The sequence below is a fragment of the Poecilia formosa genome, unplaced genomic scaffold, assembly GCF_000485575.1.
Source record: "Poecilia formosa unplaced genomic scaffold, Poecilia_formosa-5.1.2 Scaffold12, whole genome shotgun sequence".
Taxonomy (NCBI): Eukaryota; Metazoa; Chordata; class Actinopteri; order Cyprinodontiformes; family Poeciliidae; genus Poecilia; species Poecilia formosa.
In genome coordinates, this window is record NW_006799951.1 from 599,521 (window position 1) to 624,591 (window position 25,071).

The following is a 25,071-nucleotide window of genomic DNA, read 5'->3' on the forward strand; positions in this document are numbered from 1 at the left end:
CACTGTTGCGTTTGTGTGCGTGGGAGACGATCATCATTTGATGTTTATAAAGCAAGATATAACCCTTTAATTTATGACTGATCAATACAGCCTCTTGTTTGCGACGTGCGTCACAGGCGTGGAATAAAGACGCAGAGGCGCAGTTTAGCAGCCAAAGCAGTGCAAGGGACCAGTTCAGCTCCTGGAACATTTTTTTAATTTATTTATTTTTTTAAAGAAGGGAAGAAAAAAAAAAAACATCGTAGCGATCTCGCAGCTCCTCTGTCCGTCTTTATTATTAGCGCTTGGCTCCGCCCTCCTACCTGTAAATCTCCCCCCGCTCTCCTCTCCTCTGGAGCGGATCTGACAGGCTCGCTCAGCTGGCCGCTCCGTGCCAGGGCTGCAGGGGGACCGAATGGAGGCAGCGACATCCACCCGAGCGGCGCGCCAGTCCTCTCCTTAACGCAGAATCGACAACCCAAACCGCCTGTTTGAATATGTAGTCTTCTGACCTGCGTTTATTTTGTTTTCCCCCCACCTCCCTCAACCTTAAGGACTGAAGTACACGCAAAGCGTTTACAGCCAACTGAAGGAGAGTTCAAATCGATTCTTCATCCGCTGATCGACAGGATTCCTGAATGGAAGACGGCTAGGGAAGGAGCACAGCCGGGAAATTTGTTTTTTATATTGTTTTTTATTTTTATTTTTTAATCCTCTGCTGTTTGTGTGTCTGCATTATCAGGAGAGAGAGAGAGAGAGAGAGAGAGGGAAAAAGAAGCAACAGCAGCCTCGGCGGCTGCAAACGACGCCGTAACTGTCACGGCATATGGCGTGAAAGAGGCAGAAAAGCCCCTCAGAATGAGAAGCGCCTAAGATTCGTCGTTATTATTGCGGATTTAAATGCCTCACTCCAAGGGGCCACCGAGGCGCTATTTTGGTCTGCTTTGCGTGCGCGGCGGCTCACACCGTCATTAATAATAAACAATTCTCTGGCATTAGAAACTATATATTTATGAAGATAATCTGGTGGGGCTGTCAAAATCTAGTGCAAAAATAAAAGGGGTTTGGGGGGGCGGGGGGAGGGCTGTATATATATATATATATATTTCGTTCTTTCTGTTTTTTAAAGCAATATGGCTGGTGAGTGGGGCTGGGGACGCTGGCACAGGCTCTCCAAGGCTCCTCAATGCTAGCCGAGGCACATGGCACGGATCCCCATGGAAGCGACAGCTCTATGAGGACAAGCAGCATCGATAATAACAACAATCCGGACTCTTCGATCTTAATATCCAAGATGGAAGGCGTTGTCATCCCCTACACGTCTGAGGTGCCATGCGACGACTATGGACAGCGCATGTGGTGGGCATTCCTCGCCTCCTCCATGGTGACGTTTTTCGGGGGTCTCTTCATCATCCTGCTATGGAGGACCCTGAAGTATCTGTGGACTGTCTGCTGCCACTGCAACATAAAAAATAAGGTAATGGCTGGAAACTGTGTGAGCAATCGTGTACCACGCAGAAGCACTGATGCAACATGCTGTGGGAGTCAGAATGGGATTGTTTTATTTATTTATTTTTTTATGTATCAAATGGTTTTTGGTGTTATTTTGGACAATATAAAGACACACGAGGCGCCTGTTGCAGTTGTGAACACACCGTGGTTGTTGTTTTCCTCTGGCTGTTTACTCCCACTCTGACATGAAGGGGGTGATATTGCATGAGGGATATGGGTGGAATAAGAGCAGAGGGATTCCTTCATTTTATTTTGCACTCGCAGAGGCGGCTCAAGGTTATAGGAACCCCTAGGGAGAATTACCTTTTTTTTTGTCAGGGGTGGGGGAGGTGTCTGAGTTTCCACCATTTTCACTTTTATACAGAGGTTTTCTCAGGTCAGAGGACATGTTGCTCAATGATCCATGCATGCTTTGAAGCTGGAAATGGAAAAAAAAAAGAGTAAGAATAAAAATAAACCACATGACATAGAACCTGTTATTTTTGTCATGACAGGATACAAATTTTGCTCTTTCAGAGTTAAAAATAGAAAACACTTTTTCTCATCTTTTTTTAACACCTAAAATTATGCTAATGAACTATATGTTATGCAAAAAGCATTTGGCCATATGAGATTCCTTCTGTTTTTGTAATTACGTCCTAGAACTTTCAGGTCTCCTTTGAGATTTATTTATTTTTTTTAGCTGAGAGCAGGATTTATTGTTCAATCAATAATAACAAATATTTTACTATTACGCTACATGTTTGTGAGTAATCAGGTCCAAGTGTCCTTTGTGAAATTTGACAAGAAAAATTTGGTTATTCACAGTTACATCAGTCATATCTTACGTGATTAAAATAAAGACGGAACGCACGGGGAAAAAATGTCTGCAATCATTTGTAAGCCAATTTGTTACGAAATGCTAATTCCTTAATTATTATTTCTAAAATACATCTGTGATGAGACTGACCAAACTATTTTAAGACTTCTTTTGACCGATTTTTATTTATATATTTATTTTCGTTAACTTGTAAAATTGAAAGGCTGAATTCAAAAGTGATATTTTTAATAGATATCAGCTGGTTGATATAGTTAGTGTCACTGATTGTGTCCGCTAGTTGCGGACACAATTATTTATTTATTATTTATTTATGCCATTTATACAACACACTCACTTTGAGTACAACCATATTTATGACAGGAGTGTAGAAAACATCTGATATTCTCATCAGGCTATGTTTGGTTGGCTGTTTTACATTCTGTTGTAATTGTAAAGATGTGCCATCACTTGTTTGAGGTCTGTGGTAGTTGTTGGTTGAAAAGCCTTTCAATTCACATCTTTTTCAGTCCCCACTGTTGGTTGTTGTATTGGTGCAAACCGACTGACGTTAATATAATCAGATATTGGTTCCCGGTTTCCTGACAGTGCCCTGATAATAGCCACATTGCTCCAGTCACGGAAGCCGTGGTGGTTGCCGTACAAGAGGTATTTCCCCAATGCTTCCAATTTCTGTGTACCAACTCCCCCTTTAATGCTTTTCACATGGCTGGAATGCGTTTCTACCTTAAATGTCGGCATAGTGCTGAAGGTAAATTGTGTGAGCAGGAGTAATGTAGAAATGGGATAATAAGGCGGAATGCCTGTTATGCTGCCTGCTTGGGGTGGATGAATCATAGCTGATTCACATTTAGTTCATGTGTGACTCACACACTTGCGTGTAGTGAGAGTGGTCCCCCTGGATGGATCGAGGAGCTGTTGAATGGTGAGGGTGTAAAATGTGTATTTTAGAATAACAAAAAAAAAAAGTAATGATTGATTAAATGAAGACTTGTGGGGGGCGGGGGAGGGAATGGTTTAAATTTTGTGTCCTTGTCGCATCCTGTCTGCGTCCTTCATGCTAGGTGTTCTTGACCTTTTCTTGTCTCTTTCTTTGAAATAATGAGGTTGGAGCATAAAGAGCATCTTTGTCAAACAATAATTATATATATATATATATATAAAATCACATTTTCTCCTAAACGTAGCTCAGTAGTAACTGATGCAATTCAGCAAATTTTTGTCTTGGTTTGGTTAACAGGTAGTTTTGAGTTCTCTTTAACGCCCATACGTACTTTTACTGCTGCTGGTTCTGCATAGTTCAAAATAACGTCCAGGTTTGATATTGTGTCTGATTGAAGGACGTACGCTTCTGCATAATGTACTACGTGTTTCAGTATGCAAACCTGTGCTATAATTCTGTAGCTGGTATTGTTGGGCAAAGTTTTAGTCAATGAAAGGAGCAGGACATAATTTTTGTAAGTTTTAAAATAATTTGCTGTGTTATTGCTGACAGGTTGTTGACCCGAGCAACTTTTCAGCAACCTTTACTATTCAAAGAAGGAAGAAAATAAAAAAATAAGTAGAGCCACAAATTCTACATAACCGTCATAAAAAGGTCATCTTTAAAGTTTGAACAATATCCCGCGTATAAAGCTGGATATATGTTTAGGAATATAAAAAAAAAAAAAAAAAATCAAGATTATGTATATTTTTTGACAAAAGGAGACAATATATTTTGTTACTGTCTTTCTGCTGCAGTGATATAATGCAGGTATTTATTAAAACAAAGGATTTTGTTAATTTTATTAAACTGCGTCTTCTTCAAATACTAAAAAACACCTTTTATTTCTAATAAGGGGCTAGAAAAGATGCACTCAGCCCTGGAGCTGCAGTTTGCAACATACTCCTAAACTCATTGGAAGCCTTCATAGAAAAGTTGAACCTGCAAAGGGCGGACTCACTTCATGTCAAACCTCATGAATATATGACTATTAACAGGATGTCACTGAAGCTCACATGTCTCGGGAGTAGACGAGTGAATATTTTCAGCAGTGTACCTACCATATTACAATATACGCATTTCAGAAACAAATTTGCAACTGTCTTTTAATTTTGCCAAAGTGGCCAATCATAGGTTAATGCCACAAGATAAAAATGAACAGCAAGAAGTTCCCGGGTCCCAATCCCTGCCGGGGATCTTGCATGTTTGAGTTCCGTCCAGGTAACTCTGAGTTGGCTCCTCTAAGTGACCCCTAGGCATGAGTGTGTGTGTATGCATAGTTGTTTGCCCTGTGAGTCTTGGTGTTGCCCCATAATGAACTGGTGACCCAGTCAGAGTGCACCTACTGCTGGCCCAATGACTCCTGGAGATTTGCACCAGTCTCCCCATGACTCTGCAAGGATGACCGGATGTATCCAATGCATAGGTGGATGAACAAGCGCATTACTCAAACCCACAGTGGCATGTATTTACTGAGGCTTTCACGATGAGTCCACCAAGGTATTGGCAGTGCTGAACAAAACATTAGCAAATATTTATATCTCATTCAAACAGCTTTCCTTTACACCATAAAACTACTCTGCACTGTGTACTATTTATATCACTGCTTGACTGTCCTCTCCCTGTCTTGTTGCTACACTCTTGGACGTCGTCGTCAAAAACTGCATTAAACCATATGTCACCCTTCAGACCTTTCACTATCTCGCTCGTAACGTGATGAAAACGAGCCAGGCGGATATAATTAGGGATCCATCTTGTGGCTGCTGGTGGGTATCTGGTGGTCTCTTCTCTCTTGTAAATGAAGAGAAACTGTTAAACAACAACCGCTTGTTCCTGTTGGTTTCCCCCCTGTGTGTGTTTGTAGGGAAGGCAGAGTCATCCTGTTAGGTGACTTTGGAAGGCTTGACACTTGGCTACAGCGGGAAAAGGCTTGTTAGGAGCATTAAGACGGGTGAAACTGGATCCCTGTTCAGCTGACTGGTGCAGCCGGTGAAGTTGGCAAGTGTCTCATTCAGGATGCATAGTTGGCCTGGGGCCGTGGCCGCCTCTCTGCGCCGTTACTGGGAACCTGGAATCAGAAGCAAGGAAATGGAGGTGGGAGCTCCGAGGGAGAGAGAGGGGAGATGTGGATGTGGAAACGGCGGGAGAGAGGACGATGAAAGGTTTTCAGAGCAGTGTCCCCTGCCTGGATTCAAGTCAATGACACACAGCTGCTTCCTAGCTCTTTTATAATGGCCTTCATCTCTATTAGGATTATAAGCACATGGCAGAGCGATCATGCAGAAAGAAGGAAAGGTTGTTGCAAAGTGAAATGCGCTTTTAGTTCTTGGAATCGGGACAATTTAACCTCAGAATGAAACTTAAAAGGTGCTACCATCTTATTACTGCAACACTAAGTGCTGTAGGAGAAATTGATGATGAAACGTATTCCGACTCTATGTAAAACTGAACTGTTTTGTTACAGCAAGAGACAAAGGAAGGGGGAAAAAGACTGATTTAAAGCAATAGGTGCACCTAGAGCGATCATAAAATAAAAATCCCCACAAGAAAAATCAAGTAAGTAAGTTGTTTCACTACAAAGAGATGCTGTTTTAAGCCACACATCAGCCACATGTGTAATCCGATTCACCGTTATTCCCCAGCCAGCGCTCATCCTCAGGTTTCCTGGGTAAGCTACAATATTGCGGCGTCCACACTGCAGGCAGAGACGACTCATTCTGAACGAACACTGGAGGAAGTCGTTCTGTAAACACTGTGTTAATAAATTGTAAATGGATAAGATGGAGTTTATTTTCAGTCTTTATTCCAATTCCTAGCGCTCTCCTTTCTTGAGATGTGGAGATCCTCTCTGAATCCTGCCACCCCCTCCCCCCACCCCTCTTCCGAGTGTTTTTATGTGATGTCTCTTATTTGAGTGGGAAGGAGAATAGAGACTCGGTTACAGTTTCCTCAAAGCCCCCATTATGAGTTGCACCATCATGTTCTACCCATAAAATGAATGGGGGGAAAAAAACTGAAAAATTGCAACATGCTAAAATGAATAATTTCTTAATGTTGCTTTTTACAATATGATAGCTGGAATGTAGCATAACTGAGCAACTGGTTTATAGATAACCAGGTGAATAAATTGATCACTTGCTGTAGGGAAATTTGTGTTATGATTCGGGGAGCAAACTTTATTCTCAAAGATGACGATCCCAAACCCATCGGAGATTTCCTCCAGAACCTTGGAGCAGAGAGGATTGAATGTCCGCCCTGTTGTCCCTGCTGCCTCAGCCTTAATAAACAAACGTGGGGTCAGATGAGATGTGCAGCTTCTACCAGAGCGACTAATGCAACCACACCTGTCGATCTGCAACAAATGCTGGTTGAAGGGCAGAATGTCATCCTGCAGCTCATCAGCAGAAGGAGCGTTTCCAGGTTGTTCTCACACGCTACTAAAACCCGTTTGTTAATTTAACAAACTGTTTAATTACCAAAATGTCTTGTTTCTTCAAATTGCATTTTTTCTTTTTCCATTACAACAGATGATGCCAAACAAGAGTCAATAGCAGAATAGTCAGTTTAGTATTGCAATTTTTTTCATTTGCTCTACCCACCACTCAATACACAAATACATTTTTATTAGAAGTGTGGCTCTATTTAAAAGGGACTTAAACTTCCTGGCAATAAGAAGTGCTGCCAAGACGGATTGTTAAAACAAAGAAATGGCAGACAAAAAGCAGAATTGCTTGCTTTTTGGACTACGTATACGATTTTTTGCATGGTTCTATGTTGTATTATGAGTTTTTGGTCATAGTGGCTTTTAATCACATTAACCAGACAGGTAAGGAGTTACAGAAGGACGTAGGAAGAAATTCAGCGAATTGTGCAGGATACATCTATGTCACAGAATAATGGCCAATTACGATCTACCCATTTTGCTGCCGAGCCATGCAGCTTCCACTTATCCCTTTATGAATTTGGCTTGAGTTTAAAGTGATTTTGTATCCCCATAAACATCTTGATTTTTGGTGTTTTAAAATGCTCTGCATCTGTGACTTTGTAATACGAAGACTGGGTTTTCTGAGGCAACAGTGAACTGTTCACTGTCTGAACCACAACGGTGTCACCTAGACCTAGAAATGGACAGACCACACATCTGCTGTATAAGTCAAAAAGGACATTTTCAGTCCAAACACGGCTCTGCTTTCTCTTCAACTCCTTTGAGGGTGCATCACACAGTGTCTTTGTGCAAAGAGCCACCGGCTGCCAAAATTGTAAAGCAGTTTCTGTCCAAACAGAAGAGGAACCATGATGGAGATGTGCTTTTGGTTGTGCCTGAACAGATTTACTTGCTTTTTCAAACCTATTCAGGTTGACATGGTAATACTTGGATACGTTCTCCGCGTATCACATTAAAGCAAACCAATTTGTATTTTTATTTTTTTCCATGACAGTAATTTCTGCTGTTGTGAGGACTACAGGGATGCTCACTTGTTTCAAAAATCGCAATTATTTAAATGTGGTGCTGACACAGCGTGAAAGAGAATGAGCAGATTTTCAAGACGGTGAGACACTTTTCTTGTTTCCCCCACTGCAGCTTGCTCTTTGCATACACATTTGAGTCTCTTTAGTTTCAGCATTTGTAGTTCTTTGAGATTTAACATCAGGATCTGCATTAATTTTTTTTTTTTTTTTACTTTTAAAGAGTGAAAACAGGCATGTAGATGTTGAGTAAAAAAACAACTTTGATTCATGTCCTACTCTTGGTTTCTCATGGTTAATGTAATAATTTTGGAAATGTAAACTTGGGTAGTAAGTACCGATTGTACGCAGTGTGGGTCTTAGAATTTAAGTGTGCTCACTGATGGCGTACATTGGGCATCTGGGCTCCATTTTTCTCTCTCCTTGTGAGAGCTAGTGGTTTAGAAGTCTACCTCATGGTTGTTTCTAATGAAATATAGCAGCCTTGGTGATCTTTAAATCATCTCTGGGCATTTTCCATAAAGGAAGATTGTTATTGATTTCTATGCTCTAAGGCCTGGCTTACGTTGCAGTGAAATTAATCAAACCCAGCCCAGCGTTTGCTACATTTGTGGTTCTCGGTGTAGCCTGATCATAGCTGAATGGATGGCCTGGGTCTTCAGCGTATTAACCCTTCAAGTAAAACGGACCATGGAAGGAGAGAAGAGACATTGAGTCTGTGTGTTCCCTTGTCCTTGGCACCAGACCAGCTGAACTTTGGCAGAGCAGCACGCGCCCCTCCACCGTCAGCTGTCCCTCTCGCTAACCACACCCTGACTTGGCCCAGCTCACCCACTTCATCCTACATATTTTTTGAATTCCAGATGTAATTGAAGAAATGAAATGCTAATCCTATTAGGACACTGACATAACTAAAACTTGCGATTGCATTTACATTTATGGGTCTGAATAGGTGGATTACTACAGTGCCTCCCGAAAGCATGCATGGCTTTTGAGATTTCTCTTCCCCCAGTCAATGCGCACAAAATATGGCAGGACTTGAAAATGAATGTCCACCCTCATCTCATCCAGTTTAGGTGAAACATTGAACCTTACGGAGGTCGGACTGAAAACAATCATTTTGCATGAGTTTAAAATTGCTCCCTGAGCTGCGACACAAACACTGAAATGTTGTTATTGTGGTGCAATCTTCTCACTGTGACCCCGATGCTCAGTTGGATAATGGACGTGTTTCAGAGCTACAGCTCAGAGGTTCAAGCTACTTATAAGGTTAAATTCAGACTAAATCCACATCCATTCAGTGTCTTAAACTTGGCTGAAATATCTTCTAAGCTTTAATTTTTAAGTAAAATTCAATGTTAGCTGTTTAGCTGTAATGTCTACAATTGTAAGCTTATTGTTTTAAAAAATAAAGCGCATCCTTGCCAGAATGAACAGGTTGATATTTGACTAGTTTTTAAGCTACATAAGGAAAATATTTTTTCTGAAATAAGGATCAGCACAAACAAATTCTGTGAAATAAAATCATCAAGATTTGTAATACAGGGCGTAAAAGTACATGCATAAAATGCCAACAACAAAAACAGAGCATGCTTTTGTATGAACGACTAAAAATACCGTACCATGTTTAAATAACTTTCGCGATAGCCTGCTGATTAACAAGAGACTTATTTGAGTCCATCATTGTTGTCAAATCTCTGTTCTTTTCTTTCCATCTATTTTCTCCTAATCTCTGCCTTTAAATTCCAACCAGATGAAATAATAGACCCTAATCTTTTAGAATCACAGGAGCTCCTCCAAACCTTTTAAATTCAGCACCCCTGATTGACTTTCTTTTCTCATACTCCTAATGTGGAACGTGTGACTCATGAGTTTTATTCAGCACTGATCCTCTTTTTTTTTCCCTAGGCCCTAATCCCTAATTTTCAGGGTGTGATCTGAATGCCATCTATGGGCGACTGCAGTGGGCCACGTTGATCCACAGACAAGCAGAACCTACTCTATGTTTATCACATAAGTCGCATACTTCCCTAACACTTCCCAAACTGTGCTCTCCTGCTGTTCGTCATGTTACGTGTTCCTCAGACACTGGCTGGACTTTTTAAAGGACAGCCACACCCGGGCATATATTCTGAGGTCAAAGGTTAAAGTGGGAACTGTAAACCTGGCTCGACCAAGGAGCTGAATGTCGGTGGCTTTCCCATCATGGGGACTATGCCGCAGCGTCTTATGCTAACAGATCCTTGGTGTGTTGGAGTGTCTTCTGCTGCAGGATGATTCAGTGTTTTATAGTTAAAAGTTAAGTAGCTTTACGCTTCAGCTGTTTTTGTCTTTTATTTGGCTCAGATCAGAATAAGACTTTGTACGTTTGCAAGTTGGGTGTGCTAATGCAAATTAAAATACATTTCAAGAAAGACCGCTCTACATTTCGGATGTTTCAGATAGTTAACAGAGAGTGTAGTTAATGTTGAAGTATGACCATTTTGAAGTAACTATGAGCCTTAAAATTATGAATTGTTAAACAATATGCAAATCATGCTGACTGATTGTAATCATTGCTATATTTAAAGTTCATTAACTATGACTAAAAGTTAAACTGCAATGAATTTAAAACTTTACTTCATGCAGCTATATCACCTATCCTATAAAATAATGAATTAAATATAGAAATTATATATGTATTATATCAATTTAAATTGTAATGAATGATTTCCACATTTAATAATTTATTTGTATGTTTAAAATTTACTGACACATTTAGAAAGCTATTACTACATTTATTTATATAGCTTTTTGTTGTATTCCCATTTTGATGTACTTGACTTTATAATCAGTTTATTGTTGGCCTTTGTGGATTGAACTTTATTGATCTGTTGCCATGTGTTCAGCATGTGAACACATACAGTGAATTAGAGTTAGAATTGTGAAGTAATTGAATTAAAATCAATTTGCTATTACACATTTGGTTGTGAGTTTCAGCTTACCCATGGATGTGTGTTCAGTTGCATATTTCTAACCAATATCCAGATGAACTAGTACTAACAGCATCGTAATCAGATACATTTGCGTTCGTGGGGTCCAATGTCAGATTAGCAGAAGTTGATGGCTGCATGAATGAATGAATGTGGTGTAAGGTTTTGCTTAATTTAATTTAAAGTGTTTGGAAAGTTGACTGAAACATCTTATGGAGGGCGACGCAATGAAAAATGATCAGCTGGTTTCCAGAAAACTGCATGAAAGTGTTTTGTGTTCTCAGTTGAGGGTTTTTAAATACTCTTTTTACAGCTTTCTCACATTATAATTCTAGCTTTTACAGAAAACATCCTGGCTTTTCATGCTGTGGCATGGCCTCTCAGCTCATGCGCTGCCCTCCAACTAATATTTAGTGGAGCTGATTATCAGGCAGAGCCAGACATCTCCCAGTCTCCTCTCCCAAACCCCCCTTGCAGCTTTCTTCCAGTTCCCTTAACCCACTGCCCACCCTGAGAGATCAGCGCTGCTACACAGACATCAAAACGCAGTTAACGGTTTAATTGAAGCTTTGAGCTGTGTGCAGCGACACACACAAAGTGTGTAGAGGACACGGCAGTGACCTTCAGTGATCCCCAGCAGAGGCAATATTTCTGGTTTTTATTTGGGACTCAAAATTCTCTCTTGGCAACTTTTGTGAAAATAAAATCTTTGTGGGTGAGCAAGAAAAGAAAAAAAAATCCAAAACAACCTGTGTTATCAGGGAGGGTTCTGAATGTGTTAAAATTACATGTCAGCACCACAACTGCCACCTTCAGCAACTGGTCCCAATTAACCTCAGAGGGGGCCAGACTAATATGCTAATTGTCATTTTCCTAGTGGGCTAAAAGCAGGCTCAGGTTTCGCTGGCTCTCGTAGCATGCATGCTACAATGCTAGTACCGCAGCTCATGTGGCAGCACTCCAGTCGGTGCATAAAATGGGACGTTACAGAACGAAAAAAGTCTAAATGACGACAAAAGATGAACAATATCGAGGCTTATTTAGGCTTGCTTATGGCTTCTTCTGAGTTTTTCAGGGTGGCTGCACAGAATGAATAGCCCTGCTGTCAATTACTGCCTTGTTTTTGATGCTCGCAAAAGTGAAATCCCAGAAGGCCTCACCCGCCTCAGGTTTCCCCCCCCACTGCCCGGCACAGTTCTGAATGCTGTGAAATGGATCTGGACGCGAACAAAGCGAGAAGGAGGGTTTTCTGAGCAGCACGAGCATTGTAAAACGATGCTTCTGCAGCTGAGCTTCCAATGACAACATGTGTAGACATGATTTTTACAGAATGATGCACAGAGAGTATGGGTTCATTGCTGGACGCCTCATTAAAGATGGATAATGGTGCCAAGCCGCCATGCGGCTCTGAGGCAGACTATAAAACTCGGTTAAAATATCCTTTTGTAACTGATTCATAGTGGAGGGTTAGGTGAGATTTCCACTTTGGAAAATATTTATCTGCAATGTTACTTATATGTTGATGTATAATATCATCAGTGTTTGTTGCGGATTACTTGGAGTCCCAGCAAAATTGTGTATTTTTTTTTGTCTGTTCTTGTGGGGTTTTTTTTTTTTTTGTTGCGTATAGATTTTGTAGACTCGACTGCAAATGAATTGTCCCTCAGGGACAATAAAGTATTTCAATACAATTATAAGATGAAAAGCAAAACAGACAATAGTTTGCATGACTGCACACATCTTGGAGTAGCTGGTCAATGTGCTTTTGTAATATATATATTTTGAACTCATGCACACAAATAATCTGCACTATGACAAAACAAGCTGTTAGGAGTTTAACCAATAAAAGAAGTGTAATCATTAGCCTTTCTATGCATGTATGCATCTGTGAATAATTTTGTACATTATGTGCAAAATTCCAACAATTTAAAATTCTTTACTCATTTCTTAAAGTCCAAATTAATTATGTTAATAAATGTTTTACATTTAATGCAACGCTCTATCCTACTTGTCAGTTTATGTTTTTGAGAGCTTCACAATCTCATAACCAAAAGGTTACATTTAAATTTCTTTAATCAAAAGTTGTCTGTCATAATAAGTAAAGGATACATTTTCAGAGTCGAAGTCATTGGGGCAGTAAAATCAAGTTTATTAGATCCAATCTATCCCAGCATTGATGTCAGGTGAATCCTTTAACAAAAGCTGCTTGTATATATACATAATGTTTGTTTGCGTTGTTTTTGCAGTTTTACGTATTCTATCCAGCATTGCAGGGTGATCATATGGAAGTGGTTTGACTCTGTGTTATTATTTGTCAAAGAAATGCATCTAATTATAGTTACTACTGCATGCTCAGTAATTACGAGGCTGACGCTTCTGATTCTCCTCCTTGGATGCTAAAGTGTCCCTCAGGGAAACACTTGAGCTGAAATGGCTCCCAGTAAGTAAACCGGCTTCTTGTGTGGCAGCTCTGTTAATGATTAAATAAAGTGCAATTTCTTTGTCTGCTAAAGGAGAGAACGCAACTAATCCTGACAAAGCGGCCATCTTATCCACGGTTTTCTGTACCGTGTCTGTCGAGATTCCTACTTTGTACGTTTCTGGATTGTTTGCGGTCCTTCCTGTAATGTGTGGTCCAACTCTAATGTTCACCAGGGGGAGCAGCAGGGATTAGCTGATGTATTCAGATGGTGTAACTCTATCTATCAGCAGTCCTCATCTTGTGTTGTGGAATTCGCTGGCTGCAGTGTCACACAGCCGTTGTACTCCATCGCAGTGTTTTGGCAGCATCTCGCGTTTACGTGGCCACCAGCCCCAGGTATTCACTGTAAGCGGAAGAATTTTCAGCACCACGGAGAGCTCTGGAGAGGGAGACTGGGAAAAGTTTCTCCCTCAAATCCATGACTGCTGATGTCTGTACTGTAATGTATGTTGATAAGCATCTTTCTTTGTTTTAAGTTTTTTTTTTTTCCTCTTCGTTTGAGAGTGGTCAGACAGGAAAACTGGTTGTGAGAGCTGGGGAAGACATTCGGCGAAGGTCATCAAGACTTGAACCCATGACGGCCGTGTTGAGGACTAAGGCCTCCGCATATGGGTCACACGCTTAACCCCTGTGCCAACACCACCAAGAAGACTAAGACTTCTTAGTCGTCTTTTTGACTAAGAAGAAGCTTTCTTGGTCAAAAATTAAACTAAACAAAACCAGATTGTGATATTTTTTTGTTTTTAAAACTGCACAGAGAACCAAGTATTTGCTAAATGTGAGTCTAAACTTGAGTCTAAGCAGGTTTTTAGTGTTCAGACATGGGTAGAGCTACATCTAAGGTGGTTTCAACCAGAAAATGTCATAAGGATTTAATGAGGTATGTGTGCATTTAGGGGAATCCCCTTCCCAAAATTATTTTATAAAAATGACAGACAGGGCAAATTACTGTTTGTGTTACACAAATTGTATTTAAAAAAAACACCAAATCTGCTATGCCTTTGATAGAGGTAGTAGAAGGATGGTAGTAGATTACTCCTTTTTTGGCATTAAAGCATATAAACTTGAGTAGGCCAATGTGTTTACAGACTGGAAAAGTGGCTTTTTGTTTTAAATGCATTCAATAATAAGCATTTTTGTTCTGACTTGGCCTGCCCATCATTGCTCTGAGGGATTCGAAAGAAAATATGCTGATAATGGGGTAACTGATTAATATGACAGTAGCTTGAATTTATTGAATCTTACAGAAAAACATAATTTGAAATAAAAGGCTTATAGAACAAATGATTAAATTAAAACTGAAGCTGCTCTGGTGGATATGTTTAACCTCTGGTGGATATGTTTAACCTCTGGGTTTTGACATCTGTTTACAGGCTTTCCTTAAACCAAAAGGTATTTTGTGTTTTTGTACAAAACTTTCAAAATCTTGCTTGGCATGAGGAACCGTAGTTAAATTCTTGGATGCTTGACAAGTGAAAGGATTTAGAGTTTACCGTGAATGCAGGGCAAAAAGAGAAGTTATCCCTTTGGGAACATGTACTCAGCAAATTTAACAGAGATCTGCTTATTAGATCATGCATATTACATCAGATTAAGTGCAGAGCTGACATTTTGCCTAAGGGGTGAAACCAGGAGGCAGCTTATGAGTGTTTGGAATTGACAGATGTCATACTTTTTGGGGGCACATTTCCACAAAAATAATATTAATATATTAAAATAATATTATGGATAACTCATAGAACTTAAAGAAAGCTCCCTCCGTTATGAAAACCAGAAAAATGTCCGAGTGAAATCTAAAATCAGCCGTCAGAGGGCATTCCCTCAGTTGTTTAACCCATTAACTATTATCTAAATATTCCCCACACACATCTGTTACCTTTAGGAATGAACATGTGGATGCTAATTGGTATTACAAGGTAGTTATTAATGACTGGAATAGTTCATTATTGTGTAACAAATAAAATTTGTGATTTGCTATAAGCATTTATACATGTAGTACAGTTTTGTATGCATTAAATAAGTCGGGTTCATAATGGATAATTTGGGAAATACTGGAGGCTATTCAAAGACAAATTTTACATAATTTGTAGCTTCAGGAAATTATCACTGCTCTGCTTCATAAATAATAGCTAAAGAGTTACAGCCTAGAGTTGTTGAAAGTATAAAGAGAACATTGATTTTTTTTTTTTTATGTCAGGAGTCCAGTATGATTTAAGTCTACTGTAAATATAATACATATAAGGTATTTCTGAGGCTCTGCAGACATTCTCGTGTCCTGCAGTTTACTGCAACTGCACAGACTTCAGCTGGAATGGAGTTGAGCATCTCTGGCGCTGAACATGTTTTAAATGTCTCTATGAAGGTTGAGCTAAATGGCTGTGTTTTTGTAAAGCTTTTGTCGGACGTGGTGAAATAAAAGTGTTACGATGGCGTGTTGAATCAGGAACACGCCTAACGTATACAGGGCACAGGCCGTCAGGTACTGTACTCTGTTTTAGGATTGCATTACAAGTTTCTTCTCCGATCGCAACTTGGTATAATTCAATTCTTAAAAATGGAGCTCATTAACATTTTCAGGGGTGAATACTAATTTCTCAAACAAGCAGCAACTCTGTGAAATATGTATCGCCGCATGTTAGACCTAAGATAACATGTGTCGCGGCATTTCAAGCCAAATATCAAAAATACTGAAAAATCTCCTAATCTCAGGAGGAAGCAGCTCCCGTGGGTTGACGTATTTGCAGCAAAATGACAGCAACATTCTGAGATCTTTGGTGGGCGTGAGATTGATGAGAACCGTTCAGACTTTCAGAGGTTTTCTTTTTTCTCTGAAGTCAGATGTTTGTTGAAAATGCTGCGTTTTTACAAAATGGTGCCTAGAAGTTGGCTTGGTAGGGTTTATTCATCTTGAATTTATATAGTGTTTAAAATAATAATGAACAAAAACACTAGAACTGTCGTATGTCAAATTTCCATTATGACATACGACTGCATTAATGGGAGGAATTGAAGAAGTTGGTTCATGTCATCGTTCTCAAATGAATTCGCGGTCTCTCTAACTTGATTGATGGGGTGGAATACACTTCAGATGTTATTGCTTCTATGCATTAATAATGTTCTGGTTAAGTAAATGATTGCAGTGATCAGTCCTTATGGATTCATGCTAATACTCTCTCTGGGTGTGTCTGCATGATGTTGCTGCCCCCTGCTCTAATCTCTATGCAGGAGGCAATTAAGATTCACAGTCTATCTGTTTCAAGTGAACGTGAGCAACGAGAACTCTGGTGAATTATCAGAGCCGCAGTGTAAGCAGTCTGCTTCATTTGTTCCATTTATTGCCCGTGTAGCTGTTATTTTTTCCCCCTCAGTTTTTGCACACATTTATTTATTTATTTATTTATTTATTTATTTATTTATTTATTTTTACTTTTATTCTGTCCTAAAACAATTTTCATCCAGCATTGACCTCCATGTCGCCGTCTTGTTTACCCAAAAAGAGCGAGTTTTGAGTGCTGGACGAAACTGGTTTGTGCCACAAAGCTTTCATTCTGCGATCCGTCTTCTCTCCTCTGGGAAATAAACTCAAGGGGATGCTGTTAAAAACCCGTAATCGACTTGACCTCACCGGTTGTCTGAAGCCTAACAAGAAAAGGGTGAAGGAGAGAGGAGGATGGACGGCAAGAAGAGATTAAACACCAAGTATTTATGAGCACATTGGGTTTGTCTCCATGGCGATTTTGCTCCAGGTTGCAGACCTCTGCTCAGAGGTGTGACCAGAAGGAACTCTCTCAGAAAGGGTCGGGGTCAAAGTTGACAAGGATTGCTGGGGAGAATTAGCCGTTGCACATTCTCGCGTAACAGTGCGGTGAACAGAAGAGACGGATGAAGGCATTTGAAGTGAAACCTGGTTTTGTGAGCTCCGCTGCGGCTCCGTCCCGTTTCTGCAGGACCAGGCTCGGCCTGCTTGCGCCGGCTGCTCTGTAATTACTTCACAACACATGCTCTGGCCATCACGGCCACGCTCCCTGTCAATCAGAGCATCTCGTTCTTGGCGAGGTGTTAGAAATACAAGGTTTATCTGATTTTAAAAATGCATGCTAGGCAGTAAGAACAAAGACACTTGAGTCTGGAAATGCAGCTCCTAGTTATAAATAGATAAAGAGGATCTGTCTTGGCCTCTCTCGGGCTCCCAGAGTCATCTCTACACTCTGTTCAAACACCTAAAGGACATTTTTTTGTTTTTTTTTTTGTTGAACTGCTTCTTCAAATAATAATGGGGGGGAAACCCCCTCCCCCCAAAAAACCTTTTGATCAGACAAATAATTAAATCAACCCTGACGTTTTGAAAGTATCACTTTCTGTTTTTTGTGAGAGGGACACATTTTAAGAAGAATGAAACACAGAAGCAAGAGGAAGCCAGCATGTAAAATGGCAGCGGCTGTGATATGTAGAGATTGCGATGCATAATGTGATTTACTGCTTTCTCAAGGTCTGCTTCAGTCCTGCTGTTTCTCCTCACAAATGCAACACACACACACGCGCGCGCGCGCGCACACACACACACACACACACACACACACACACATACACGTGCAGACTATTAGCAGCATTAGGAGTCTGACATTTAAGTCAGCGCATGCCACATGGGCGGTGGTTTGCTTCACTGTGCAACTGCTTTGTCACAGCGCTTAGCTGCTAGGAAAGACACATAAATAAGTTCCTTACATTTTTACATTTGCTCCTGTCATATTTGGGCACTGAATAAGAAGTAACGGCAAACCACAGCCACCTCGAAGAATAGAAATAAGTGTTGAAAATCACCGTTTGAAGGAGTTTGTCCTCTCAGCCAGATCAGTTAACTGTGCAGAAACCAGTTCAAATGCTGGGAAGAGTTGTCTCATCGTAAGGGTTATTAATAAAGCAAAAACAAGATATTTTTATGAGGGAAAAAAAAAATACTAAGCTAAAATAGTAACAATATCTCAATATATAAAATGATCTACATGTTATCTAACGTTACTTATCTCACTAGCTTAATCTTGCATGACGCTTCACAAGTAAGAGTGCATATTCACGCATACACTGTGTCACTTATACTGTATATAGTGTTACGTATTGTCAGTTTAAATTACGCTAGTAGTGAAGTACGGTAGTTCCCCAAGCTTGTAGGCAGCTTTCTGCTGTAAAGCCTGACCTACTTCTGAACTCCTGGAGGCCTGTGACCTCCTCACGACCAGCTCATGTCAGAGCAGGGGTCACTAATTGTAACGCTGCGAAAAATGGTAGCCTGCAGTGCGAGCGATCGTATTCTGGAGGAGCCAATAGTGAAACTGCCTTCACCTGGGGCTGTTTAGAGCACAGTCTTTAAAAGTGCTCCTACGACAGCGATTATTGTATATAATCATCGGCGTGTTGTTTTGTTTGCTGCTTGGACACAGATTTTTCAGCTTCATTGTTGATGGAGGGCAACCTTAGTTGGGTTCTCTACCTTGATGCTGTTTTTCTCAATCAATAACAAGACCTTAAGATCTAATTAGCACTCTGCAAAGGAAGCATGCACTGCACTCTTAGTCGTCAACAATATTTACTGTTGCTTTCTGCTGTATTTTAATTATTGTAGAATGTAATTACAACACTCTTGTTGTAATATAAGGAAAGAGAGCAATGGCTTCCAGGATTGCCTTTTCTTTTTTCTATGTCTTTTGGATTTTTTTTCTCCCCTCCAGGCTGACGCCGTCAAAAAAAAAAAAAAAATCTGGGAACCCTGTGAACACACCATGTGGTTTTCCCTGGAACTACACAGCAAAACTTGGCCCTGATCCAGCTGTAACAGTAATCGACAGCTGTAGGGCATCAGTGTGCTCTGATTAGCAAGAAAACTAAATAGCCTGTGTGCTCCTGTAAACGTCTCACACAATTAAAATTAAAAAGGAAAAAAAAAAGTGGTCCAATATGAGCTTGAGATGCTTCTTTGTCATTTAAAAAACATTTTTTTTATTGCACTGTATGCTGTTTATGATCAAATGAAAGATACTTTCGGCTAAGCTTTGCCAGCAATCTGGCTTCAAAGTATATGCAATTGAATTTCCTGTTAAACTCAAAAACAAAAGGGTAAATAATACTTTTGGTAGCATTTAAAGGTTATATATTCATTGTGAACGTTTGTGTGCTGGCGCTGAGCCTCACCGACGGCGCTTAGTTTTATTTTTGCCGTGTTTTTTTTCAGGCATATTGAAGTCTTGTTGTTTTGTCATTGTTCAGCATGGTTTAAAATAGACGGGGGCATTTGGAGGCAGCTTAACTGCGAGTGCAACATACTGCACATGACTGAATTAGAGTGCTGTCATTGGGTCCATTATTTGGATATTTTCCATCGCCATGTTGGTTTACAATGAGTCTCAAGTTACACTACTTTTCCTTGTTTTTTTTTTTGTTTTTTTGTTTTTTTGACCACGTAGTTCTCATCAATCTGCCCTTAAAATGTCATCAAGAATGCTAAAGGCAAACTCTACATATTTCAAGGGATGCATTTAAAACTGTCAAAGTGAAGAGAGAGATCTGGCATAAGAGGACCAGTGATGGGTGTAGGATATCAAGCTTTAACAAGATTTACGTAGCTCAAAATAAACACTTTACATCTGCTGGTAATCTCTTTTGTGAAACTCATATATAGGACTTATTCTGTCTTTTTCTGAGCCTGGTATCCGGCTAATTTCACACCTCTTTGTACAGTACGTAACAGCTGTTACCTTCCGGTGACGTGAGAAATGCATTAGATTGACGTGGATCAACTTTAACCCTTTGTTTCAAAGCTATTGGCAAGCTGGCAGTCATCTGTGCCACCTTTTTGTTTTAACTGGTGCGTTTCTAAGCCTTTAGCGGCTCCTTTTCACCCCTTCGCATAAAGGTTGCAGAACTTTTTAAATAGGTCGGCTTTTAAAGTACCAGGCGAAGCCAACATAGTGGAATCTCAGAATATTTTATTCTGAGGTAAGGTAAGGTAAGCACATTTTCAGCAACAAGGCAATTCAAAGTGGTGCTGAGGATACCCATGTTGCTGTCACATCGTATTAAAATCACACTACTGCAGCATTATAAGGAAAGAAACACCAGCAGCATTCTTATTGATCTTTCCGTGGTTTTCGATTGGGACGGCTGTTTGAAATGTTTAATGTAAACTAGTGTAAATTATTGTCTAGTGTCTGTGAAGGATCAGGCCTCAGGTTCTCCTTTTCACATAACAATGCCTTAAAATCTTCCCATTGAACGTAATTTTGTTTTTGTGTGCTGTTGTCAGTGTCTGAAAGTAGATTCAGTAGTACTCCAATTTATTTAAAATCAATAAGAAGAACACTTTTTTTTTTTTTTTTAATTTTGAAATATTTTGCTTTAAGCCAAAAGTTTGCTAAAATGATTGGAGTATTCTTTAGCAATGCAGAAGAAAACACATCTTTTGGGATTTTATCAACGATAAACTAAATGCTAAGCAGTCTGTAGTTGTATAGCGTTTTATCTAGTGTAGAGGACCCCGATCCAGTCATTCATGGACGCATTCACACACACATAGGTGGTGATGAACTATCACCACCATCGGGCGCTCTGACCACCACCAGCAGGCGAGTCGGGTGGCGTGTGTTCCCCCAGGAGACAAATATTGAGACAGACAGAGCCGGGGGTTCGAACCGGCAACCCACTGGATGAACTCCTTCCATCTTTTCTAGCATGATGTTTTTAACCAATACACCTGATTCACAGCCTGACATGCTTTTGAATTTGTTTTTCCAGTAAAAATGGAAGGTTTGAAAATGGCAAATCAATTAAAGTTATACAGTTCTACAGTTTCAGATCTGTAGGAAGCTAAAGATTAAACTCCACCGAGTGAGTCATGGTCACCTCCTGTGTGGCACACACCGTTATATGTGGAGTTCACAATAACAGCATAATTTATCAGATGAAGCCACATGCAGACTTGTACTGAGTAATGCGTGATGAGCCAGATTTCACATTGCTGAGAAATAAATCAATTGCTTTTAAAATATTGTTTTAATATTTGAAGATTTGAGATGTGCTCTAGTTTTTCAAACTCCTTAAGAGAAATTGATCTAGCAACATCAAAACCACCCACCAGGTGTCTAACTCAAGACCTGAGGTTCAGATCTGGCCCATTGATGGTATAATAATAGATATTCAGGATAACAGTTTTGTGCTTGAATATTTTATCAATCAAATCAAATCTGTTTTTATTGGCACATTGCCAAGTTATTTTAGTGTGAAAGTATTTGAAATATTTAACTTTACATTGGCGTGTTACCAAATAAACACAGAGGTTGATTACTGCCTGGCTTGACACAAATTCCACTAAATAAATTCATATATATTTTAACAACAGAGCATGTTAAACCAGCTCTGAAGGATGTAGTGTAAGAAAATATAACGTACAGGTCCAATATGAGCTACTGGATTCTGCTGCAGCTTCACCACAGCTCATTTGCTGTCATTGACATTTCCTTGAGACTTGGCTGCTGTTGGTGACATTAGATGAATGCAGAAGAGAATGTCTTGTAAAGCCTGGGCCACAAGGATTGAATGTGCACCAGGGTTGCACTTGGACTATTTTTCACCACCTGACAAGCTAAATATGTCATGATGATATTTTGGTATTTTGTCACTTGCATTATTAGAACAATTTTCCCTTGCAAATGTTGCGTCTCTGATATCGATTTTTTTGTTTTACCATTTGTAGCAAATCATTAAATAACATAGTGAACTTTTAGAGACCTATTATAAGGAATGTAAATGTGCTTACATTTGCAAGCTGATTATTACTCTTTTTTTTTATGTTCCTAAGTTTATTTCTTCCCTGATTAAGTCACCCTTCACTTTAACGACCTTAAACAGGCTGTTCATTCTCAGAAACTGCCAATTATATCTGGAATAAAACAATTAAATCACGAGGTTATTCTTCTACATTACTTTTGGTAGAGACAGTAAAAACTATTCAGAGATGAACTGAACAAAATCAATTAGGTTTAACATTTAACTTGTCAAGTTGGGCAAATTTTACAACTGTCAAAAAATAAGCAGGTGTTTGCTTTGCAGCAGCTTGTGCAGGAGGAGGAAATCTTTAAATGTCAAACTGTTTCACATTGTCAAGTGGCCTTTTCGAAAGCTACCGTGGCAAGTTTTCATCCCTGATCACTTATAAAATTCAGGATGAGTGAATTGGTTGTGGTACAATGGCGTGCAAAGGTCATGTTTACGACACTTGCATGTGCTCCGTTTGAATAAAATGAAGGACATTTTCAGACTTCTGGAGCACTTTTTACCCAATAATTTAAAAGATTTATTTAAAAAAAAGTTGGCATCACATTTTGATATATATTCTGTTACTGCTGCAACAACAGTTTTATTTGTGTGAGTGGCGAGTCAAATCTGGAAAATATCATCAGTCAGCTTTTATCCAAAGGGGAAAAACATCAAACTTCTATCAGAGCAGCAGATAAAGAAGAGTATATTTTCAGACAAAAAAAAAAAAACAAACAAAAAACAAAAACAAAAAAACAAACAAAACATCAAAATTGATTTCCTGTTACAACAAACATAAGGAATCAAAAACTTTGGATCTTTCTCTTTTCATATGGAAAAATTTGCACATACAGTTTAAAAGTTAAGCTATAGAAGCTGGATGTGACCAATTTACAGATTTAAATAGAAATATTGTTTAAGTATTAAGTTGAAGTGGCTTCTTGCAAACACACGCCTTGTGTTTGACTAGATTTAAAGCCAACACCCAAATAAACTTGCTTAGTTAGTGAATTATTGATGCTTTTTTTCACTATTATCTGGCTTGAGACAATTACCAATTAACAGGTGACGCTGACCGAATCCCCGCCGTCTCCCTGGCTTTTTTTTCTCACTTAACTCTTTGTCTTTTGCTCCTCTCTTCCTCTGCTCCTGTCGCTCCACAAACCTCCCCTCTTCCTCCACCACCTCCTCCTTCGAGCCTCCCCACCCACACGCTGTGTCTCAAACACCTACCGTCTGCCCGCCAGGTCTTTGTTGCTAGGCGACAAGCGGTGAGCACTGGAGTGTTCTTGAAAGAGAGAAAAAGAGACGTTTGTCCATCATGATCTCATCGTTTTGCTGTGCCATTTTCACGTGGACCTTTCTCTTTAGCGCTGCGATTCTCTTCAGCGGGGATGGGGGAGGGGGAAGAAAAAAAAAAGGATTAGTTTTAACTACAATATTGAGTTTTTTTTATTTTTAATTTACGAAACTGAATTGAATTATCTGCCGCTGGTCATTTTGTTTTGTGTGACTTAGCTTCTCATTAAAATCAACCTGAAGGTTTTCTAAACAGAGACATAAAATAAACCTCATCTTGTAAAACGTAAATACAGCAAGTCAAATCATATAGGAAATCATACGGTCATCCACCTTTTCACTTAAATCTGAATTAGCTTGAAAACATCCTTTTACGATTGTGTTTGCCGCTTGTTCTTTTTTTTTTTTATGTTTCCAGGTCTCAAAATTGCCTGTTGCTTCATTCCACTTGATTAGTCCCTCAGGCCTTTTACGACTTTTATTTTGACAAATGAGCCTGGTGCTGAGAGCTAAAAAGCATTTACAACAGTATTGATTAACAGTGGCCATTAGCTAGTGAAGTGGAAGGAGGATTTTCTTTTTTTACTTTTACTTTGAACCTTCACAGGCCATCCAGAGCTGGTTAAATAAAAGAACAACGCCTGATAATTAAAGATGTGAATTTTCTTACTGCTGCATGCAAGAAGACAATGTGTTACTGAAAAAGGAGATGCAGAACTTACACCGCTTGAACACATTTCATCGTGCTACAGGCGCACGCTTTCACATGTTTTATTGGGATTTTGCATGATGGACGAACAAAAAAAGTTGGTCATAGCTAAGGGAGGAAAATGACGGATTTAAAATATTTATAAAGGTAAATAAGCAATCTAAAAACAACTTGGAATTCATTTGTATTCAGCCTCCATTTCCTCTGTAACCCCTACATACAATTCAAAGCAGCCAGCTGCCTTTAGGTATCACCTCATTGGCAAATAGTCCTGTAAGCAGTTTAAGTATAAATTCAGCTGTAATACAAAATACTCAAGTTTTTTAGACATTAGCAAACAAACAACAAAATGAACACAGCAGAACGGGTTAGAGTAAGTTTAAAAAAACGTAATGGAGGAGCTGCAGAGATCCAAAGCTACATCTGCATAGATGTGTGGCCTCTGTGGAAGAGAAATAAAAAGAGAGGGGTCCACAAGCAAACATGTGGACGAGAGTATGCTTTGGTCACGTGAGACCCCAGTTAAACTTTTACACCTCCACACAAATCAATGTGTTGCAGAAAATCCTCGGTTCACATCAACCCAAACCCTTCCTGTTCAGAGCTGATGAGGAAAAAGATAGAGCTATGTACAGGGCAATCTTCGAGGAAAACCTGTTGGAGGCAAAAGTCCTGAAAATTGGGCGAAGGCCTTAATCTAATTCAAATTCTGTGGCACGACGTAAAACTTGCTATTCAGTGATGCTCCCCATTCAGTCTGACTGAGCTCCAGCTATTTTGCTAAAATATATGGGGGGAAATTTTCAGCCTCCAAATCTGCAGAGCTGGTAGACGCACCTCAAGAGACTTCCAGCTGTATGTGCAGTGTGCTCAGTATTAATCCAGGAGAAATGATCTACAGTTTTCAAATGTTTATTTTTAAAAAGAACTTAAATTTCGTAAAAGGAAAAAAAAACAAAAAAACAATCCATAGATGTTCAATGTTGGTAGAGAAATGTGTTAATAGATTAGCATCTGTAATTTTATATTTATATATATATATATATA

General features: G+C 39.5%; 1 protein-coding gene across 45 annotated transcripts in view; it reads left to right on the forward strand.

Moving 5' to 3' along the window:
- kcnma1a (potassium large conductance calcium-activated channel, subfamily M, alpha member 1a) overlaps positions 1–25,071 on the forward strand; it is a 157,859-nt gene that overhangs the window by 3,809 nt on the left and 128,979 nt on the right. For 11 of the 45 annotated variants that reach the window (XM_016667821.1, XM_016667828.1, XM_016667831.1 and 8 more), the window contains exon 1: positions 139–1,456. In XM_016667821.1, the coding sequence (XP_016523307.1) occupies positions 1,166–1,456 (291 nt within the window). In that variant the 5' untranslated portion in view covers positions 139–1,165. Of the gene's footprint in view, positions 1–135; positions 1,457–25,071 lie in introns of those variants that run through there. The other 34 variants (XM_016667802.1, XM_016667812.1, XM_016667808.1 and 31 more) reach the window with 8 other exon arrangements.